At 42.1% G+C, this 21851-nt stretch overlaps 1 protein-coding gene across 4 annotated transcripts in view; it reads left to right on the forward strand.

The window, feature by feature from the left end:
• The window catches only part of zbtb46 (zinc finger and BTB domain containing 46), a 71265-nt gene extending 55945 nt beyond the window's left edge, over positions 1 to 15320 (forward strand). For 2 of the 4 annotated variants that reach the window (XM_042491127.1, XM_042491128.1), the window contains exons 4-7: positions 972 to 1253; positions 6694 to 7043; positions 8472 to 8514; positions 8627 to 11462. In XM_042491127.1, coding sequence (XP_042347061.1) covers positions 972 to 1253; positions 6694 to 7043; positions 8472 to 8514; positions 8627 to 9426 — 1475 coding nt within the window. In that variant the 3' untranslated portion in view covers positions 9427 to 11462. Of the gene's footprint in view, positions 1 to 971; positions 1254 to 6693; positions 7044 to 8471; positions 8515 to 8626; positions 11573 to 12226; positions 12403 to 13434 lie in introns of those variants that run through there. The other 2 variants (XM_042491130.1, XM_042491129.1) reach the window with 2 other exon arrangements.
• Positions 15321 to 21851: the final 6531 nt, after the last annotated feature.

Here is a 21851-nt window from a genome sequence, read left to right on the forward strand (position 1 = left end):
TAATTACGCACGCTCCTTAAGGCTAGTCGCAAGTCTGCACTCAGAAGTCTTGTGTGTTTGTTTTAGGTGTAGACAAGCCATTCTTTCAAAAGTCTCTTGCGCCTGTGATGTGCGTGATGTGTATTTTTGTCAAAGTCTTTGTTGGAGAAAGCAACCTGTCATCAGTTAAATGTCAATTAGGAGGCAATGAAAGTGTGTCCGTATTTGTGTGTATATGTGTGTGTGTGTGTGTGTGTGTGTGTGTGTGTGTGTGTGTGTGTGTGTGTGTGTGTGTGTGTGTGTGTGTGTTGAGTGGAGCTGTCGTCAACAGTGTGGTCTGACAGTCTTGTAGATCTACAGTGGAACCTCCAGCGACATGTCTACCGCTGACAGCTTCTCTACACACTCTGCTTTCAACGACACTGACGGCTAAACACACACGCAGACATAACGCACATACCTCTTCTGTGTCTGCCTCCCTCTCTCTTTCTCTCTCTCACACTGTCTCTTTATGATCTCCCTGTATTTTTGTTGACTGTTGATGATGAGGTGTGTTAGGGAGTCGAGGAGAGAGAGGGATGATTCAGAGCGGTGACGTGTTGGTTGTCGCTACCGAAAACACTGGGTGTAAACGATGACTCGGCTGAGAGGTTTGAAAGAATTGGTTTAACACGGCGGGGTTTTTTTGGTATCGACACTGAATGGCTTCGCTGTCGGGTGAAACCCTAAAATTGAAAAAGTGACAACTATTCACAGTTTTTTTTTTTATCCCCATGAAATAAATCCAAGAGTGTCAGGATTTTCAGCCTATAGCAAACCATGTAATCCCTCTAATTAAGTTAAACAATGCTGTGTGAAATGTTTTGAGGCACTGTCCCCTGCCACCTACTTTTTTCTCCGCTTAAGTTTGTTTAAAAAACATTTTAATGTTAGTCTGTGATGGCTAACACTAGAGCCTCACCCATCTTCTATTACTTCATCCTCTTTTTCAGGGGCAGACGTGACCGAACCCAACAGCTCAGACAGCCGCGGCGAACGCCTCGACTTCTTCCTCAAACAGGAAGAGCCTCTCACCACAGAGCCCAGCTACCTGGGACCCAACGAATCGGAGGAGGCCGGGGGAGGAGGTGGGGGCGGAACGATCTCATCTGTAGCCAATCTGAAGGCAGCGCTGATGAGTAAGAACAGTCTGCTGTCTCTGCGGGCTGAGATGATGGGAGATGATAACCCCTTGCTGTACGAGTACCTGCCCAAAGGAGCACACTCCCTGTCTTGTAAGTCACTATTTACTAACACTGCACTCACACTGATTGTTACGCACACACACATCATTATAACTCACACACTGCTTTCAATCTACTGGTGTATCTCTGAGTACCTGTTCATGTGGTCACCTTTGAGACATAAAACATACAGGCTTGACCTGCTTTTGACATGAGTGTCCTCTTTCTCTTCATCAGCCACTGTCTTTCGATAACTCTGAATGTGTGTGTGTGTGTGTGTATGTGTGTGGTGCCACTTGAGTGTGTAAAGAGTTTGTGTGGCAATGCCAGTGAAGACTAGTCATCGGTGACTCAGTGAGAGAACATTTTGCTGGGATCGCTCTCGCTTTCGTGAGAAAAATTTGTTTGGTTTTTCATGTGACAGTTTCTTTGTGCGTATCAGTGTGTCTACGGCTGTATTTCACAGCAGCAAAATAACACAACAGAACTGCAGCAACTGTTCAGATATTATTTACTTAACCGCATTTCAGCATGAAGAACGATGAAGCGATTTGCTCCACTCAACAGCTACGGCACAAACCTTTGCATCCTGTTAAAAGCTTTAAAATGAGGGGTATTTTCTCAAAATTGTGAGCCTAAAAATAACCACTGAAACATTGAATTATGACAGAGAAATGTGATGTCATGCAAGGTGAAATAGATTACAACAAAATGTAGAATTTTAAGCTTTTTTTTTGAGTGTTTGTTCACTATCATATTTGTTGGGGTTTTTTTTGCGATGATGTGTTAGTAAATGGTTTTAATTTTTTAAGCATTTAACAACCCTCCTTCCTTATTTAAATGTCCAAATATCTGTCCACAAAACTAGTAAAATAACAGCTGAAATGTTCCACTTAAAGTCTCCACTTACTTTGGAATAAACTACATCAAAATTAGATCAATAAACATCCTTATTTGTGCTTAATTTGTCCACGTTAACAAGAGCTTCTTTTCCTTCGTTCAGTCAGTTTTTTTGCCTTTAGCGAGGGTGTTAAACTGTCAGTGTCTACATGTGTGTGTTTCTCCGTGTGTGTGCCAGCGCGAGCGTATATTTGCTTGAGTCCGTGTCCGCGTGGGCACATTTGTGTGTGTGTGTGTGTGTGTGTGTGTGTGTGTAACTCGTGTGTTTGTGTCTCTTTGCTTTTACTGGCTAGTAATTGGATCTTTTGTCCCGAGTTCTGCCTGTCTTTGTGAGCTGAAGAAAGCAAAGGAAGGGTACAACTCGGAGCCGAGTCATGCCTTTTGAGTTGAGCCCCACTCACCTCCAAAATAAAAGAGCGGGCCAAGACTGAATAGACCGAAACACACGTTTGCAGTTGCACATACATGCTCGCACACGCACGTCACATCACATCACCCCTTTTGTGTAAGTGTTAAGTGTGTGGGATTGAGATGTTTCTGTTGGCTTAAAGAGGAGAATCAGATGCTGTCACAGCACAGATAGACAGCCTCACAAGCTCCCGAAAAGAGAAAAAGAGGCTTTTTGATACACTTACACACACTTTACAGCTACACTCAGCCTTTACTATATGAATAGGAGATTTGGAGAATTCAGAGAATGTTAATCATTTGCTCCCAGCGTGGAAAAAAAAGCATGTTGAATGAGTCTTATAGCAGTATTTCAGTTGACACCAAAGAAACCTCAGGGAGGTTTTTGGTTAGCCGAACCCTATTTTGAATTCACTACACAATAGGGGTTGGGGAAATGGGCTTGTTGAGATGGCCAACAACCTCCCCTCCCTCCGCGGGTCTGTCCCTGTGTCTAAATGAGGACAGAAAATAAACAAACACTGTACCTCAGATTACTGGGCGGAGGAGAAGTCTGCCGGGTTTGACAGATCGCTGCTCCCTGCCTCCCTCCCCTCCATTCAGCCCTCTTCCCCCCTCCTCCCTGCTTCTCCTTCACCCCTGCTTAACATCCTTCCTGTCCTTTCCCTCCTGTACTCCCCCTCACGCCATCCATCCCTCCCTCCTTCCTTCCCTCCATCCATTTCTCCTTCACCCCTCCTTAACACTCATCCCTCACACTCTCCCTCCCCTTTTGGCCAGCTCCTGCAGTTCCTCCTTATTTGTCTCACTTCTCTCTCCTCTCTCTCTCTCTCTCTCTCTTTCCCCCTACTTTTACTTCAGCTGTGGAGCATCAAAGTGTGTTGGTTTAAAATCCTGGGAAAGTATTGATCTAGGCAGAGAGGAGGTAGAGCAAGGTCACCTGGCCCAATTCAAGAGAGACCACTGAATATAGCAAAAGGCCTTGACACAGAGCTTCTGTCTCCCCCCCTCCTTCTCCCTCCTTTTCCCTCCTTCTCTGTATAATTGACTCTTTAATAAAACATGCTTCTCCTAAAGATTCATACATCCAAAAATCGGACCAAACTGAGAATCAATGTCCTACAGTTTAACCACTGAACACTTCGCTCTCTTCACATTTAGCAATTCAAACCCAGCTGACCTTCACCTTGTTGACAGGGCCCGCGATTCAAAATGCAACAGCTCCCTCTCTTCGCCCATCCTTTGCATGGGTCACGGACTACATCCTGCTAGCATGTGGAATGCCAAAATAAAGTGGGACCGGTCTGTATGTCAATCAGCCTTCTGAATCCAATTAAGATCATTGGGATTTGGCCCCACTACCCCTTCCGTGCGTCAGACAATCAATGCCAGACAATGGATTTTGCCGGACCATCCCCGCGCACCTGTCCACACCGCCACCGAGTACTGGCTGTAAAGAACATCCAATTAACTACAGGGATCATACTGACATTATTGAACTTTTCTCTCCGCTGCCTGCTCTCATCACTTCACATCTACTTTTGAAAATTGACTCACCCTGTACAGTAGCTCCCTGTGGCTCCATAGCTACTCTCTGTTTTTTTTTATGGTTTTCATATATGATTGTGACACAGATCTGGTGACTTTTCAGATTGAAAATGTGGATCGTATATAGCAACACCATACCTCCTTACGCCCGTTTTACAAGAGGAATGGAACAGTAAGGGTCAATAGATATATAGATATAGATATCAATGCAAGTGTAATAACTGTCAATCTGGTAGTGGGATTTTACATTAAAGGCCACCTAATTCACCAAACTTTTTTGGAAAGTCCTGGCACTTTTTCAAAAACATCTCTGAATCCGATACTAGCTTATTTTTCCTTTATCATTAAAACACTGAAGGAGAGTAAAGCTATCCAGAGGTCATAGCAAACAATGAGAGGATTCACTCATTTTTTAAGTGAGGTTGTATGAGGTACTTATCTGTAGTCAGTGTCTTACATACAGTAGATGTCAGTCATCATGTCCCCAGTTTAGAGAAGCGGCACGATATCAACACAGAAGCTAAGAAATGTACTGCTGTTAAGGAATCAGCAACAATACCTATTTATTGTGAGATTCTCTGTCCAGTTACATTTTTTAAAAATACTGTAGTTAAGCAAATGTGCATGGTATGACAATTGTGAAACTTTCACCTTAAAACTGGTATATTGCTGCAACCCTACATCAGATCACCAGTTTCAGCAGGGGAACCGTGAACAGAATCAGTTCCCGTCTATGCTCTCATCAAAGCCACCAGACTCCATAAAGTCATTTTAGCTTGCTGATCATTGGTGCTGCTGGTTTACAGCTGCCTGCTGTCTAACTGATCGAGGCAGTGGTAAACCAGCAGCGTCTGTGTTCAGCGATGTTAAATTGATATTTTTCTAAACGGAGTCTGGCTTTGAAGAGAGCGATAAAACAACTTAATTTGCCTGTCTGAAATCACTCTCTGACTTTAAGGTAAAGCAGTGAAAATACTCTAAATACAGAGTATACTTAAACTGATATTGACATTTTTAGGTGGCTAAAGTATGCTTGGTTGCTGCACTCCTTAAGCAGTCGATTGCTTAGCTTCGATGTTGAACTTCAGCCTGCTTCTCCAAACTGGGAGTGTAGTCACTGACATATACTGTTTGAGATATGCTGTCGATGGCTAAGTACCTTAAACAACCCCACTTGAAAAAGTCTGAACTATCCCTTTAAGTGTTTTGTCATGAAGAACTCCTCCTAACAGACTTACCAAGTTTTAGTTGATTAGCTATTGGCAGCTGGTCAGTCAGCTTACAGTAATTGTCTCCCAAAAGCCTAAATAGACCTAATAGGTCCTGACCCCGCTCCAACTGCAGGTGCAGGAGAGGACGCAGGTTGTGTTTTAGTTCCTCTGCCATCATTCTGCGTTAAAGTAATTCAGTTACTCTACATTAATGTGTTTTTCTCCTCTCTTTTACTCTTGTCGCTGTGCCGTGAGTCAGCCTGCTGTTATTTGTATTCTTTACAGCTTGCCAGACACGACTGCAATATTAAACTCTGTGAGACAAGATTGCAAAAAATTAGTCGTATGTCGGGATTCTTCAAGTGGCTGTTTATCCCAGTCGACGCTCCTTTCCTGAGAAGCGGTCACTGCCGGAATACCATTTGTTAATGAGCTGCTCCCTCTCACCTGTAGCTCATCTCTTTACTCTCTGTCTACATTTCTGCCTCCCTCTTAATGTTGTTCCTCCCGTCGCTGCTGGGAGGTGGGGAAGAGGAGATGGGGAGTTGAGCATTTGTGTGTGTTCTCAGTAAGTGGGAGTGGGGAGTGTCGGGCGCGGTAGTTTAACATTCCAGGAATCCGTCCACGGTCGAGCCTCATGGTTGTGTGATTCTGTCCGTTGTGCAGAGGAGGGCAATGAATGGCTAACCCACTGCATAACTCTGGAGACATTCCCCTAAAATGCTGCCCACACTCACACATACACACACACACAATCCAGAATAACCTGCTACACATTACACTTTGATTCATATGCACTATCAGAAAAAGAGATGCACTCTCAGTACTAATGGCGATATTAATGTAGCAGAGAAAAACCTTCTGTGTGAATAGTTATAGAGTGCTAAAGGCTCTGTAAGAAATTTGAAATTCTTCATCCAGCGTGCCTTAACTTGTTGCCGGTAAACATCTTACATGGTCGATATAGTCGTCCTTTACCCTGCGTGTACAAAAAGTCTTCACTTGAGCTGCAAGATGGCTCCTCTCCAAAACAATCTCCCTCCACGCTACAGAGGATCCTCAAGCCCTCTCCTTATATGCATTTTACTCGCTCACACAGCACATGCACACTCTCTCACAAAACACACAAACGCTGCCATCCTCTGCGCACGCATGTGGGTGGAAGGAGAAGGAGAGCAGAGGAGCGAAAGAAACAGAGAGAGAAAGAGAGAAGAGAAGCCCTAACCCTTTCCCCTCGGCTGGTGGAAAGTGAAACTTCAGAGTTTTTCTTCCTCCCCCTCTCCATAGTGTTTGATAGTGTAGCACTGGCAGCCTCTGTGTGCCCCCCTGCCCACTCTCTCCCGTTGTGTTCTGGTGGCCAGCTGCTTGCAGAGTTGCAGTTGTACGTGAGTGGGTGGGTGAGACTCGTTTCCTGTGCTCCTCAGGGCTCCGCTCCAACAACTACTGCAGCACGCTCCGGCCAGGGGCCACGGGGGCCACTATTCATAACAAACAGGGGGCTGGCTCCTCTCCTCCTCCTCCTCCTCCTCCTCCTCCACCTCTTCCTCTTCTTCCTCCTCATCTTCCAACATCACCACCACCACTACCGCCATCTTCATCATCATCAACATCAGCATACTACCCACCCACTCCACCCACACCACTGCACCCCTCTGAGCCTCGGCCCCTGGAGGCCCCCGGTCTGCGGGCTGGGGCACCCCAGCTGCGCTCAGAAGGGTTGGACATGGAAGTGGAAGAGGCCCCCGAGGGCCCGGAGCCCTCCACCTTGCCTGAGGTAAGCACGCAGAGCCTGGCTCAGCTCCAGGGCAGAGGCTGCTCTCTGGGTACCGTTCCTCCACTCAGATAAAAGTTTGTAAGAGTGAGTGGAGATGTGTATCCAGGGGGGCAGCTTCACCCTGCAAACACACCGAGGGGGGTTGAGGCGATGGAGGACAGAAAGTGACATAGTGGGGCTTTATGAGGAGAAGTGGGGGTTAATGGGGTTATTTTTCAACATTGGCAAGTCTTTCTCACACAGTGTCGCTCAACCCCTCTCTGTATCTCACTCTCAGTGTGGAATCTGGCACATTTCCTGCTACACTGTTTTCTTTTGTTTGTCTTTCTTTTCTCTGCGCTTTGTTTGCTTTCTCTTCCTTTCAGATTTTCCAATTCTTCACTCTTGTCTCTGTTTTTTCATATCATATTTTTTAATATAGCCCAGACCCAAATTCACCTTCGAGCCAAGAGTCTTTGCTCAGCATTAGCGGTAATGTAGTTTATAGCGGTTACATTCGAGATGACACATCTGGTCACAATGGCAGCGTGTGCTTAGAGATGGCAGATAACGGGCAAGGTAGTGAGATGAGACTGAGTAGAATCAATACAAGTAGACAATGAGAGGTTTGCTCTTGCTGCCCAGGAAATTGTTTGTTCTGTTCGGCGTGTGTGTGTGTGTGTGTGTGTGAGAGAGAGAGAGTGAGTGTGGGCGTGTGTGTGAGCATGGCAGTATGAGCATGTGTGGATGTGAGTTTTGTGCCAGTCTGAGAGAGAGAGAGAGAGTGTGTGTGTGTGTGTGTGTGAGTGTGAGAGAGAGAGAGAGCGCGCCTGCGTGCGTGCATGAGTGTTTTAGGAGCAGCATTTGATTTCAGTGGACCTGCCTCCCAACAAGCCTCCCTATCTCTGCGGACAAGCCATCTGTTTGCCCAGTGCATGGTGTTCTGTTCTTAGAGAGGGGGTGGAGGAGGAGGTGGTGGAGGAGGAGTGTAGGGGCTGAGGAAATGGGTGGGGGTGAAGGAATTGCAGGAGTAGATGGAGTAAGGATAGAGTTTAGATGGGATGTAGATGAGAGAAAAGAGAGGGGTGAGAGGTGTTTGGCGCACCTTGCTGTATCAGGCAGATAAAATTATTAATACTGTAGATCAACCTAACTGCTCATTCTGTGTCTCATAGGACGCCGCTAGCATCCAGGAACTGTCAGCTATTTAAAATATTTTTTCTGTTTGCTTGCTAATCTCTAACAATTTATCTGTGTCTTTAAATCATTCTGATCTATGTGTTTCTCTTATTTTTTTCTGTTTTTATGTCTTTTGTTTCTCACATATGTGAAAAAGGGTTGCCTTCACAGCTTGTCTCACCTGCCTGCCTCCTGCATGCCCAGACAACAATCCATACAGACTGTATAAATGTGTGTGTGTTGACATAACGGGATGTTTTGTGCTTACAGGAGGGTGTCAAAGACAAGGAAGATATGAAAGAATACAGCACAGGTATGGTTTTAAAACTGAAGTATGTCATGTCTAGATAACTTAAGAGAGGTTTGTGCCTTTTTTATCTCTCTCTCTCTCACTTTCACTCTCACTTTTCTTCTCGCTATCTCAGCCTTGGAAGGTGACCAGTCTCCTGTCGAGAGGGATCAGATGGGCGATGAGAGCTGTGCTGGTGGCTTGACTGTGCCTGCGTCAGTGTCCGTGGCTGGCAAAGGGACTAAAAGGCCGATGGTGCTGAGTGAAGAGGCTGGGTCAGGGAAAAGAGTCCTGCCAGATCCCAGTGCTTGGCCCTCACAGGGGTTCGCCTGCTCCCTGTGCAACCGGCTGTTCAGCAGCCTGGAGCATCTCAGGGAACACGAGTATCGTCACACCCTGTCTCTGATGGCCTTGTCCCTGGACTGGCCGAGCATTCAGGGTCCGCACCATCAACCTACCCAGCCTCGGCACCAGTTACAGTCCCAGCCTCTCCCCTTCCACCAGTCTCTCTACCGCCCTGCGATGGCCGAGCCTACGCCGGCACGCTACCTCTGCTCCCAGTGCCCTGCCAGCTTCACCCTCAAATCTAACGCAGACCGACACGAGAAGACCATCCATTTCAAGAAGAAGCTGATGCAGTGCGTTTACTGTCTGAAACACTTCCGAGACCGCACAGACCTGCACAGGCACCTGTCCTCTGTGCACTCCAAAGAGCGAGGGCACACCTGCCCTGCCTGTGCCAAGGCTTTTAGCACCCAGAAAAACCTGGCGACACATGTTAAAGTGTGCTGCCAGGTGGGGACGGTGCCAGGAGCGGTGCTGGGAGGCAGTGCCGGGATGGAAATGTCTCAGGGCGGGGTTATAGATTCACTGTGGCGGCTTTCTCAAGAGATGAAAGTTGACAATCACGATCTCAGCATCAATGTGGAAAACTGAGGCAGGCTGCCGGCTTATGCACACACATTCATACCCATCGGTTCGCAGCGTATCCTCACGTGTTATACGTTCATGCCAAAATATGCTCTGTGGCGTCATTGCACTGAGAAGGGAAGAATTCCTTTTAAAAATATATGATGACACGATTATAAATACAAAGGGACACCACTCTTTTTTAATTTATGTCATTATTTTTAGCATGAATTGACAGTTTACATGTCAACAATGCACAATTGCTATGCAAGCTGATTTGTTGAAGCAACCGACTGAAATTATAAGACAAACTGTTACATTTTTTTAGTTATCTTTAGGTTTATGATTAATTTATTTTGCACTGATTGGACCCATTAACAGGTGAATAACTTTATGTGGCGGTGCTGGGTGGAGAGACAGAGGGGGGAGTCTTTCCGCCTCCCCAAACTACACCACTTGTCTGGTGCTCTGTCGCCAGACACCAGTCTGACTTAAGTCTTCTCTCCTTTTTAGGCAGAGAGATCTTTATCTTTGTGACCACCCCTGCATTACGGGCACAAAGACACTCAGACACAGTTCAGATCTGCCAGGCTTCGCTGTGGCTCACAGCGTACACAACCACACCACCTGCAGGAAATTTGTAGAATTGCAGCATGGGAATAAAGACTCCAAAGTGATTATTTCTGCTGCCGGTGTCAGTGCACCTCAGCTAATATATTTTAAAACAACTTAAACCTTAACGGAATATTTTTTAAAAATACTGGGGTTACTTTTCTCCATGCTGTATTTGAAAAAAAAACAAACAAAGTAATTGTATGATCACCCCCTCTGGACACGTATAAACTCGTCTTCCATCATTATTCCGACATGATTGCCTTCAGTCAGCGCTGTCACATCAGTGCAGATGGAGGGGATGTGCCGAACAACACAAAGCAAGCAAAAACAATAGACCAGTAGCGGCTGAGATGGGGGTTGGGTAGTGTCATTTTCTCTCTCCGTCCATCTCCTCTGTCCCAGATCTGTAAGTCTTCTAGTGGCTGGAGTGTGGCTGGAGCTGGACAGTAATTGGTCCTTCACGGCTCCGGCCCTTCTTAACCTCTGACCTCTTCATCTGAAGAGGATGTGGGGAGCGGCAGACAAATGCCCCTTGAACCAGCTTAGTGATGTCACTGCCACATAATAGTCTGGTTGTGAAGAGTGAAGACAAGCGGGGAAAATGTAGGAGAGGATTGAGGGAGATGGCGTAGACAGTTAGGTGGAGGGTGTTGCAGAGCTGCAAGATATTGGAATTGGCACACTGGCTTCAGAATCATTGCTAATGTAAATTCACACCGATTTCTGCCAAAATTTGCTCATTTGAGTTTACAGCAGGCCTCCAACTATAATTTAACCAAGATATTTCCCTGATACGGCCCAGTTATAAAGGCTTATCATGTGTATACCCATATTGTGAGTACTATACCCAAAGGGAAGACACCCACCTGTGTTTCCCTCTAATCTTCCACAGTCGACACATGGAGCTGTAATTTCTGTGTCCTCGGTTAAAGCAGGACTGGTGTCTGTTGGGACTGTACCCCCTTTGCTGTGGTTCACATACACACAGGGAACTCCCGAATGCCAAATCCTTTCTAATACAAAAACCCATTTCTCAGGTAGCACACTCTGTCCTAGCCAGCAGCTGAAACAGACTGGCAGGCTCAGAAAGTCAGGAACTAATCAGGAACTCTGCAGAGCCGTTCAGGAGAAATGGCAAAACTGTACGGCTGTTGTGTGGCTTTTTTTTGTTTTTGTTTAGGTTGAATGTGTTGTAAATATTGAAAGATATTTCATTTTAGAGTATCAAATTTTTTCCTTGAAAACAAAACCCATGTATACTGTACACAGATATGTACTTTTCTAAACAGAATGAGATTCTGCTTGTAGTTTTTATGCTGTAATTAAACTGTGCTGGAAAAATGTTTAAACCTCTCTGTAGTTTTTATCTGTTATCTGCACATCATTCACACGATCAAAAATATTACTTTCTTTGCATTTTAACTTGCCGCTCTAAAAAATAATCTCAAATGTGTTGTGCAGCTGCATGTTTTTGAGTGTTTAATCAGAGCAGAAGTCGATTTGCTGATGGAGGTAATTATAATGTATCACTTCAGAGCTTATAACCCTGAGCTGTGTGTTTGACCCCGTCCTTGATGCACAGTAGTTGTGTTGTGTAGTGCTTGTGTACTCATAAATCCAGTCCTGATCTCTCACTGTATGCTTTGACTGTAAAGTTTCTCACACACACAAACACACACACTGTCTGTTTACTTGGATGCCCTTCACCTGGCTTAACTACCATTTAAGTCTAGACCTTGAGATAATTGGCTTACTAGACCTCTACACAAGATTTGGACATGGTATTAACATTAGTTTTTATTTTAATTTCTTTGCTGAAGCCTTCCTTTGTGTGTGTGATTTTATTTCCCTCACCTATCTTGTCATTGTCTGTGTTTGTCTTTCTGTCTGTGTTTTGCTGTCCATTGCAGAGACCCTCTAGAGCAACCAAGGCAGACTTGACTGTTGTGTGTCGTGTTTATAGTATCTCTTTTCCTTTATTGCTTTAGTATGGAGGAAGAGCTGTTGCCAGGGCAACTGTAGCTTTGACTGGAATTGGGGTGGCCATGGGAATTGATGGTACATTTCTAGACCATGCCGCTAATTAAATGTAATAACTGAAAAGTGACGCGTTGGTTTATTTAAAAGAGCTTCATTCAACACTAATCTTTTTTATTTATTTATTTTTTATTTCTCTCCTCCACCCCCTCCATCCCTCCTTCTGTCCCTATAGTGAATGACTTCACGGTGATCCGTAAAAAGTTCAAGTGCCCCTACTGCAGTTTCTCTGCTATGCATCAGTGCATCCTGAAGAGGCACATGCGCTCCCACACCGGAGAGAGGCCCTACCCCTGTGAAATCTGTGGCAAGAAGTTCACCAGAAGGGAGCACATGAAGAGGCACACGCTGGTGAGTGCAGCTCTGTGACTACTAGTAGGGTCAGACCTAAAAAGTCCATTGTGTAGGTTTTAGGGGATATATTGTCAGAAACTGAATATAATAGATATGTTGTCACTTGTATATTCTCACCTGAAAATAAGAATAATTTTTGTCACCTTTGAATGACACGTTTATATCTACATAGGGAGTGAATCCTCTTCCATAGAGATTTCCATGTTGCACCTCCATGTTTCTACAGTAGCCCAGAATAGACAAACAAAACACTGGTTCTAGACAGGAACATTTTCATTTTCATGTCTTCATGTCAGCCACCGTATTTAGCAGGCTCTTTGCAACGAGCAGCAATGGAAAACAGATTTTTTAATGTGAAACCACTTTATTCAGTGTTTTTGTCAGTTTGAATCACTGGGTCCATTTGTTTTGGAGAAAAGGAGACCTCTGCAGATAAATTGGCTCTCGGTGAAAACCTTCTGAACGTCTGGATCTTAAGTTATCGGAAAAAAACACGTGAGAACAGAGATAGAGAACAGAGATTACCAAGTGGAGGGTAAGCGGCTCGTCTGCGATGAGCTGAACAGTCAGGGAAACACTGATTCTTACCATGAAACTGCATAATTCAGTGTTTTTAGAAGTTTTAATCACCAGGTCCATTTGTTTTGGAGGGAAAGAGACCTCTGCGGATATTTCGGCTCCCTGTAAATACTGGGGAGGTCTGGATTAGAAAAAACGTGAGCACACATTAGCAGGTGCTCGTCTGCAACAAGCATTTTAGAAACACTGATTTGTAAAGTGAAACTAATTTTTTACCGGTTTTAATCAACGGGTCCATTCACTTTGGAGGGGTGGAGACGTCTCTGGATAATTTGGCTCCCAGTAAAAACCTCCTGAACAATGAACACCAAAGAATTCTTACTGGGAGAAGTTTCAGCTGGTTGCAAGCTGCAATCCTTTCTGCTAGACGCCTCCAAATGCTCCTAAATCCTACACACTGATCCTTTAAATCCAAATTAAATTTGGAAATTACATGTTTCTGTCCAACAGGTCCACAGCAAAGACAAGAAGTACGTATGTAAAGTGTGCAGCCGAGTCTTCATGTCAGCAGCCAGTGTCGGAATCAAACACGGCTCACGTCGTCATGGCGTTTGTGCCGACTGCTCTGGCCGGGGCATGGCCGCGCTGCTGGACCATAATGGGGAGGTGGGAGGAGACATCTCTCCAGAAGAGGAGCTGTATCCCGGCGATCGCTTCCATGATGACCAGGCAGAGTGTGATGGTGATGGAGAAGGGGAGGAGGAGATGATGGTGGAAGGGGATGGGGAGATGATGGGAGAAGGGGAGGAAGAAGGCGGGAAGTGGAAGGACTCGGGGATGACCGCCGAGGCACACGGAGCACTGGACAATGAGAAGGAGGAGAGCGACTCCTCAGCACAGGAGGGGGAGCAGCAGAACGGGAGCGAGAGGGACTTTGCCTGGATCTCCTAGAATCTGCCAGGCTCCCGCTAGCGGCTCATCAACCAATCTCTGAAGATCTCTTGCGATCTCTCGGGCAGAATCCTCTGCTCTCTTTACCCATTCGTCCCACCGTGGGCAGGCCTTCCTTTGAATGGAAATGCTGTAGGGTGATGCGCGACAATGATCTCAAACCATTACGAGTAACACACTCAAATGCACACACATACACACACACACATACACACACACTTAGGCTATTCTCAACCTTGACTGCCATAGTAGAAGAAGCGTGGTCAAGAGATGGCTCGAGTGCAAGGCTTTTTCTGCTTACCTCCTTTACTCCTGATGCAGTGTTTTGTGTTTCTTTTTCGTGAGGGTTCAGGCCAGAGTCCGGTAGTTTTCTACTCTGTCACAACAGAAATCAACGAGGACGCTGCCAAGGACATGGCCAATGCTAGACTGCAACTTTGTATGTTTGCCATCACAATCACCATGGAAACCAAGGATCACTGACAGTGTAGGGAAAAAGCCAGGAGGGAGGGAAGGAGGGGGGTTTGTCTTGGTCCCACCTCGGCTGTAATGTTTCTGGGGGAAAGTGTCTCCCTGCGAATGAAGGGAGAGTCTACATCTATTGCAAAGCTATGTGTGTCAGAGGAGCGGGCAGCCCGATGGCACATTGTCGATGCAGAGTCCTACTGCCACAGACTTGCACTTTAATGACAACTGACTCCTATCAAAGTCCTGAACCCGTGGTTTACATTTTTGATCTGATCTTTACTTACCTAAACAACTCGGTGACCGCACCTACCTTTAAGGATATACTTTATGTCCTCTTGACTGTTATCACAATATAGAAATCACTGAATCTTTGTGCAGATTGCTGTTTATATAGCCTATGCCTTTTCAGTGGGTTCCTTAATCTTTTCTTCACTTAAGTTAACAGTTTCTATCAATCCATTCCAACAAATACTGGAGATTTGACTAATGTACATATTTTGGGATTTAAAGACGTGAGTGTGTTTGAGACAGAGAGAAACAGAGAGAGTGTATGTCAGAGTTTATACACAGCGTGGAAACAGCTTCCCTGTTTGGAAAATCAACAATGGATCCACATGACCTACACTATTTACTCTTTCTGTCTCTCTCGCTGGTTCAGTTGTGATTGTAGGACCTGAGAGCCACGTCTCTCACACTGAAGGAGGAGCTGCCTTTGTTTCAAAAACTTTTTTGTTTCATTTTTTTCCTGTCATATAATTCCACTTTCTCAGTACAAAATATGCAGCCTCTTTCCATGGTTTATGTTTCCTTTGGTGATACATATTTTCTTCAGCTTTGTGAGGTTAAAAGAAGAGGATCAACAATTGTGCTTGAAATTTTCCGAGTTTGATATTCGTAGAGAGTGTTAATATTAATTTGTTTTGTTCAGCAGCTATTTATTGAAAAACCTGTTTGTGGATTTTTTGAGAAGTCATTCCCTCCCCTCTGTCTCTCTCTCTCTTTCTTTCTTTCTCTCTCCTCTCTGTGCATGTGTGTGTGTTGGGTGTGTTGAACAGGATGGATGGATGTTTTTATGCAAGAACGTTTGAGTGTCCAGTGTCCCAAAAAAAAGTCTATATTGATTTCTTAAGATTATTTCCATGTTTTTTCGGCGATGTTATTGACAATTTAAGTGAGGCAGATGACGTCCTATTATTATAATTATAAAAACAATGATTACTGTTGGTGATGTTACTATTATTAATTATTATTAAGTGCTGGATGCTAAGCTTTATTGTGCGTTCTTTTTTTGATATTTTATATCTTGTATAAGAAAAAAAAAGCTTTTATACTTTGCCTTGTTGTGGACAGCAAGCCATAAGGCTTTTATCAACCTTTTATTGTGCCAGTTTACGCTTTTTCTGTCGTATTTGCTTTTTTTACCGAAGGGGGAACTTCACTGTCAAACTTCTCTGTTAGATATTGATTGAAACATATATTCAGCACACGCTTTTTGCATCACTAATGTACACTAATTGATTAATATCAAACCAAAAACAATCGAGTACCTTGTATACATGAAGTGCTTTCGTTTCACAGTCTGTGTGTGCAGGTGCTTTTTTGGATTTATTGTCGTGGTTAAACAGTTTTTTGTTGTTGGGTTGTTTTTATTTTTTGTCACTATTTGTCACAGTTTGAAAAAAAAGTGCAAATGTTATGGTATTATTGTGATTATGAAGAAGGGCTGTGTGAAAGGACCGGCTAGCTTTTTGAAGATCGCATCTTAAAACCAGTTTGATTTTTTTTCTAATTTCTACTGTCTCACGCCTCGCATGACACACAATCAAGTAGAAATCCAGCATGTAGATGAAACGCTCTTCTCAGATGGTGTTGAGTCTGCATGCTGTGTTTCTACCCGCTGGTGTTTTACCGGCTCGAATCAAGTTCATTTGCAACAAAAGGGAAAGTGAGCGCTGCAGTAGTAACTCTGGGAAACATTTTGCTGCCTGTGTGCTACAGGTGCCATGGACTGCACTTCCCATCAACCCCCACTGAGAAATTTGATTTGTGATGCTTTCTTCATGTCTGGCGATTATTTTATTTGTATTATTTATTGTGTTTTTGTTTTATTAAAAATCTTTGGGTGGAGGAAAAAAAGGAGAAAGACAATGGGATAGGATTTTTATGAATGTCAGTGGTGAGTGTGGAAGGAGCCAATGATCGGTGACAAATCTCTGTCCTGTGGTGCCATTGTGGCCACTGAGAGACATCTGGATGTATGTGTGACCCCCCGGCCCTGCGCTCTTCTCACAACCTGTACTGTATGTCTTCTTCCTCATAACTGGGTTGTACTTCAGGAATACGTCTGCCATCAACCCCTCAATATGTGCCTCAATGACATTTCACCCGTGTGCTTGTGAGAGTGTGTGTTTTCCGAGAGATAGATATGTTGTTTGTTTGTGTCAACGGATAGAGATTACTAAGATGTGTCTGATCAGATTAGAGGTGCAAAACGTTTGTTGTTTTTCGAGGATTTCAAAGAGACAAATCATGATGGGCGACTAGATTCTCCTTCCCACCGTGTGTTGATGACCTTTTGTGCCCTGATTCTGTGGTCTTAACTGCATGCCTGTGCTCATTTTGTCATACCAAAGCGACGTCTTCGGCATCTGCACACAACTGTCTCATTCCACACGATGCAAAACTGGAACTGTTTGCTCTATTGCAGATGAATATGGGTATTCTTAGACGTGTACAAATTGCAATCCTCATTTAGCCTGTATAGCTTGATTCACACGTGCAAATCATGAAGCCATAGATATGGGTATATCTATATTATACTATATTTCAAAATTGGCGCTTTTTACTTTAGATTTTGTTCTTCTACTAAGAGTGATGTGTGTATACCTTCATATATATGAATTTATATTACTATTATATATTATTTATTTTCTCTCAAGTTTCAGAGGGTCTTTGATTTGTAAAAGGTCACACTTGAAGCTTGAGGTTTGTTTATTTTCATTGGGAATATTGTTCAATATGATACTGACTTTATATTGATGATTATCATAAACCTGTGTTTGTAACAAAATGTGTTAAATAATCAAAAAAAAAGAAACTGTCCTGTTTTTACACCAGTTTTGTTTCCAGGCAGATTTAAGTGCTCTTGTGCAGATATTTTTTTGGTTGATAGTACTGATCACAAAACATTTTTACAGCCAACCATGAGCCTCCTGTTTTGATGTTGGGGCTGGCCCACGGGCCATCCAAGCCTCTTTCTAACTTCATGTTTAGTGGAAGAATTAGCTTGACTATTATTTGCAAAAACCAATCAGTCTCAATAAATTTTGAAATTGCTGCTGTAAAGAAGTAACACGTGCATGTGTGGTGCCTTTATGTGTGCCTCTGCCAAATCCCATGTCCAGTTTTTCCAAATAACTGATCTAGATCAGCATGATGCAGATCTGGGATTCCCATGTTTTTCTATGCGGGATCAACTAATCCATTTTACTTTTGTGTTGCTGTTTCAAAGCAATATTTGATTTGGATCACCCTGATCCGGACGCAAACTGTTCAAGATGACCAAATATAGGTAAATGGGAGAACATATCACCATGTAGGCTACTAACTATGTAAAGAAGAAAAGGGAGAATAGCCAGCATGGGGTTCCTTAAGTGATTTTGTTTGTCATGCCATGCCAAATAATCATGAAAATGTCATAGTATACTATGTCATTAGAAATATCATAAAAAGGTCATAGTATGATTTGTTTAAAATATCATTAAAAAAGTCATAGTATAGTTGGTCGTTAAAAATGTTATAGTGGGGTGCCCAGTAGCTCACCTGATAGAGCAGCATCCCATGAACTGAACCTAAGTGTATTCTGTATCTGCAGCATGTTCAATTCTAATCTGCAGCCATTTGCTGCATATCATCCCTTCTACCCCGTTCACCCTTGAGCTTTTCTGCCAAATGAAGCCAAACAGCCATGAAAACTGTCTTTAAAAAAAAAATAATTCTGTAATATGTTGTAAAAAGTCATAATATGGTAATATGGTAATTACTTTACAAATACATTATTACTATCTCCTGAAAAAAATATCATAGTATAAACTGTTGTGAAAAAAAAATAAAAATGTTATTTTATTATAACATGCAATAAAAAAAGTCTAAGTATGGTATGTATTAAGAAATGCCATAGTATACTATGACATCAAATAGATCATGACAAAGACATTCTGTATCCTCTCGTCAAAGTTATCATGAAAATGTCACAATATACTATATCATGAAAATATCAGAGTCGTAGTATAGTATGTTGAAAGTATCACAAAATATAGTCTGTCTTTAAAAATATCAGAAAAGGTTTATAGTGTAGTATGTTGTTAAAAATGTCATGAAAGGTCATTTTATAGTATGTAGTCAAAAATATAATGAAAAGGTCTTAGTATGGTATGCCATCAAATTGGGTTTTTTTTAAAGTCATAGTATGTTGCTGAAAATATGATGAAATGGTCATAATACAGTATGTCAATATGAAAAAACAACATAGTGTAGTCTATTCCCCCAAATCATGACAAAACATACTAGTTTAGTATGTTGTCCAAAATCATGAAAAAACATCATAGTATGGTATGTCAACCCAAATCATGAATAAACATCATAGTATAATAGTTTGTCCAAACTCATGAAAAAAATTTCATATTATAGTATGTCGACCAAAATTATGAAGAAAATTCATACTCTAGTATTTCGACCAAAACCATGAAAAAACGTCATAGTATAATGTGTTATCCAAAATCATCCAAAATCCTCATAGTATAGTATGTCGACCAAAATCATGGAAAAATGGCATAGTATAATAGTTTGTCTTAAATAATGAAAAAATGTCATAGTATAGTATGTTGAAGAAGTTTATAGTGTGGAATATTGAAAAAATCATCCAAAAAGTCAATATTTTAAGTGTTTTAAAGTCATTGTATAGTATCACCAAAAATGCCAAACTATAGCATGTCGAGAAATTGTCAGTAAAGTCCTGTTTCCAAATGTCAAGAAGAGTCAAAGTATAGCATGTTTAGATAGTTTATAGAAATGACATATTGAAAAAATGCCCCAAAAGTCAATATTGAATGTGTTTTAAAATTTTAAAGTATGGTATGTAATTATTATGTTGTTTTCAGCCATTTTTTCAACATCTCAAAATTTGACATTTTTCGCCATACTATACTATATCGTTTTCAGCCATTTTTGTTTTACATGCTATATTTTGATGTTTTTGGCCTTTTTTTCGACATACTATACTATTGCAATTTTCTGTGCTATGATGTGTCTTGGCACACCATTTTATGTGGTTTTCAACTGTTTTTTGGGAGGGCATTACATATTTTGACAATTTTCACTATACTATTTTATGGTTTTTTTATCAGCTGTTTTTTTCAGTGTGTCATATTTTGACATTTTTTGCTATAGTATAGTATTGCACTTAGGTTGTTTTTTGCCATACTATAGCCTTGCCTTTTTGGTCATTTTTTCATCACGCATTTTTATGAGGTATTTGGCCGTTTTTGCAAAATTCTATGCCATGGCATGTCTTGGTACACTATTTTATGCTGTTTTGAGGTGTTTTCAGCTGTTGTAGGGACATGTCATATTTTGACATTTTTGTCATACTATAGCCTTGCCTTTGTTGTCATTTTTCAGCATGCATTTTTATGGTGTTTTTTGCACTTTTTGCAAAATTCTGTACTATGGCGTGTCTTGGCACATTATTTTATGCTGTTTTGAGGTGTTTTCAGCTGTTTTTGGGACATGACATGTTTTGACATTTTTGTCATACTATAGCCTTGCCTTTTTGGTCATTTTTTCATCACGCATTTTTATGGTGTTTTCTGCACTTTTTTCAAAATTCTATGTCATGGTGTGTCTTGGCACGCTATTTTATGCTGTTTTGAGTTGTTTTCAGCTGTTTTTGGGACATGTCATATTTTGACATTTTTTCCATCGTATAGCCTTGCCGTTTTTGTCATTTTTTCAACATGCATTTTTATGAGGTATTTGGCCGTTTGTGCAAAATTCTATGCCATGGCGTGTCTTGGCAGGCTATTTCATGCTGTTTTGAGGTGTTTTCGGCTGTTTTTGGGATATGTCATTTTTTGACATTTTTGCCATACCATAGTATAGCCTTGCCTTTTTTGTCATTTTTTCAATATGCATTTTTATGAGCATTTTGGTTGTTTTTCAAGAATTCTGTGACACTCCGCGCAACAAGAAGAAGAGAGGAGGACCCAAGAGCAAACACGCAGACGTAGAGTAAACAAGTAACAAAGGTCTTTTAATTATAAAAACAATGATGGGGTAAAGGGGTAAGGGGAAATGGGATGTTGGGGAGCGTGAAGTTGGGGAGAAGCAGGTGAGTCCAAAATTCTGTGCCATGGCATATCTTGGCAGGCTATTTTATGCTGTTTTGAGTTGTTTTCAGCTGTTTTTGGGATATGTCATATTTTGACATTTTTGCCATACCATAGTATAGCCTTGCCTTTTTTGTCATTTTTTCAACATGCATTTTTATGAGGTATTTGGCCGACATTTTTTTTGCAAAAGTCTATGCCATGGCATGTCTTTGCATGCTATTTTATGCTGTTTTGAGTTGTTTTCAGCTGTTTTTCGGACATGTCATATTTTGACCTTTTTGCCATACCATAGTATAGCCTTGCCTTTTTTATCATTTTTTCAACATGCATTTTTATGAGGTATTTGGCCATTTTTGCAAAATTCTATGCCATGGCGTGTCTTGGCAGGTTATTTTATGCTGTTTTGAGGTGTGTGCAGCTGTTTTTGGGATTTGTCGTTTATTGACATTTTTGCCATACCATAGCATAGCCTTGCCTTTTTTGTCATTTTTTCAACATGCATTTTTATGAGGTATTTGGCCGTTTTTGCAAATGCTATGCCATGGCATGGCTTTGCATGCTATTTTATGCTGTTTTGAGTTGTTTTCAGCTGTTTTTGGGACATGTCATATTTTGACATTTTTGCCATACCATAGTATAGCCTTGACATTGTTGTCATTTTTTCAGCATGCATTTTTATGAGGTATTTGGCCATTTTTGCAAAAGTCTATGCCATGGCATGTCTTTGCAGGCTATTTATGCTGTTTTGAGTTGTTTTTCAGCTGTTTTTGGGACATGTCATATTTTGACATTTTTGCCATACCATAGTATAGCCTTGACTTTGTTGTCATTTTTTCAGCATGCATTTTTATGAGGTATTTGGCCATTTTTGCAAAATTCTATGCCATGGCGTGTCTTGGCAGGCTATTTTATCCTCTTTTGAGGTGTTTTCAGCTGTTTTTGGGATATGTCATTTTTTGACATTTTTGCCATACTATAGCCTTGTCTTTTTTGTCAGTTTTTTCAAAATGCATTTCTATGAGATATTTGACCGTTTTTGCAGAATTCTATGTCATGGCGTGTCTTGGCAGGCTATTTTATGCTGTTTTGAGTTGTTTTTCAGATGTTTTGGGGATATGT

This window comes from Plectropomus leopardus, chromosome 8, assembly GCF_008729295.1.
Source record: "Plectropomus leopardus isolate mb chromosome 8, YSFRI_Pleo_2.0, whole genome shotgun sequence".
Classification (NCBI taxonomy): domain Eukaryota; kingdom Metazoa; phylum Chordata; class Actinopteri; order Perciformes; family Serranidae; genus Plectropomus; species Plectropomus leopardus.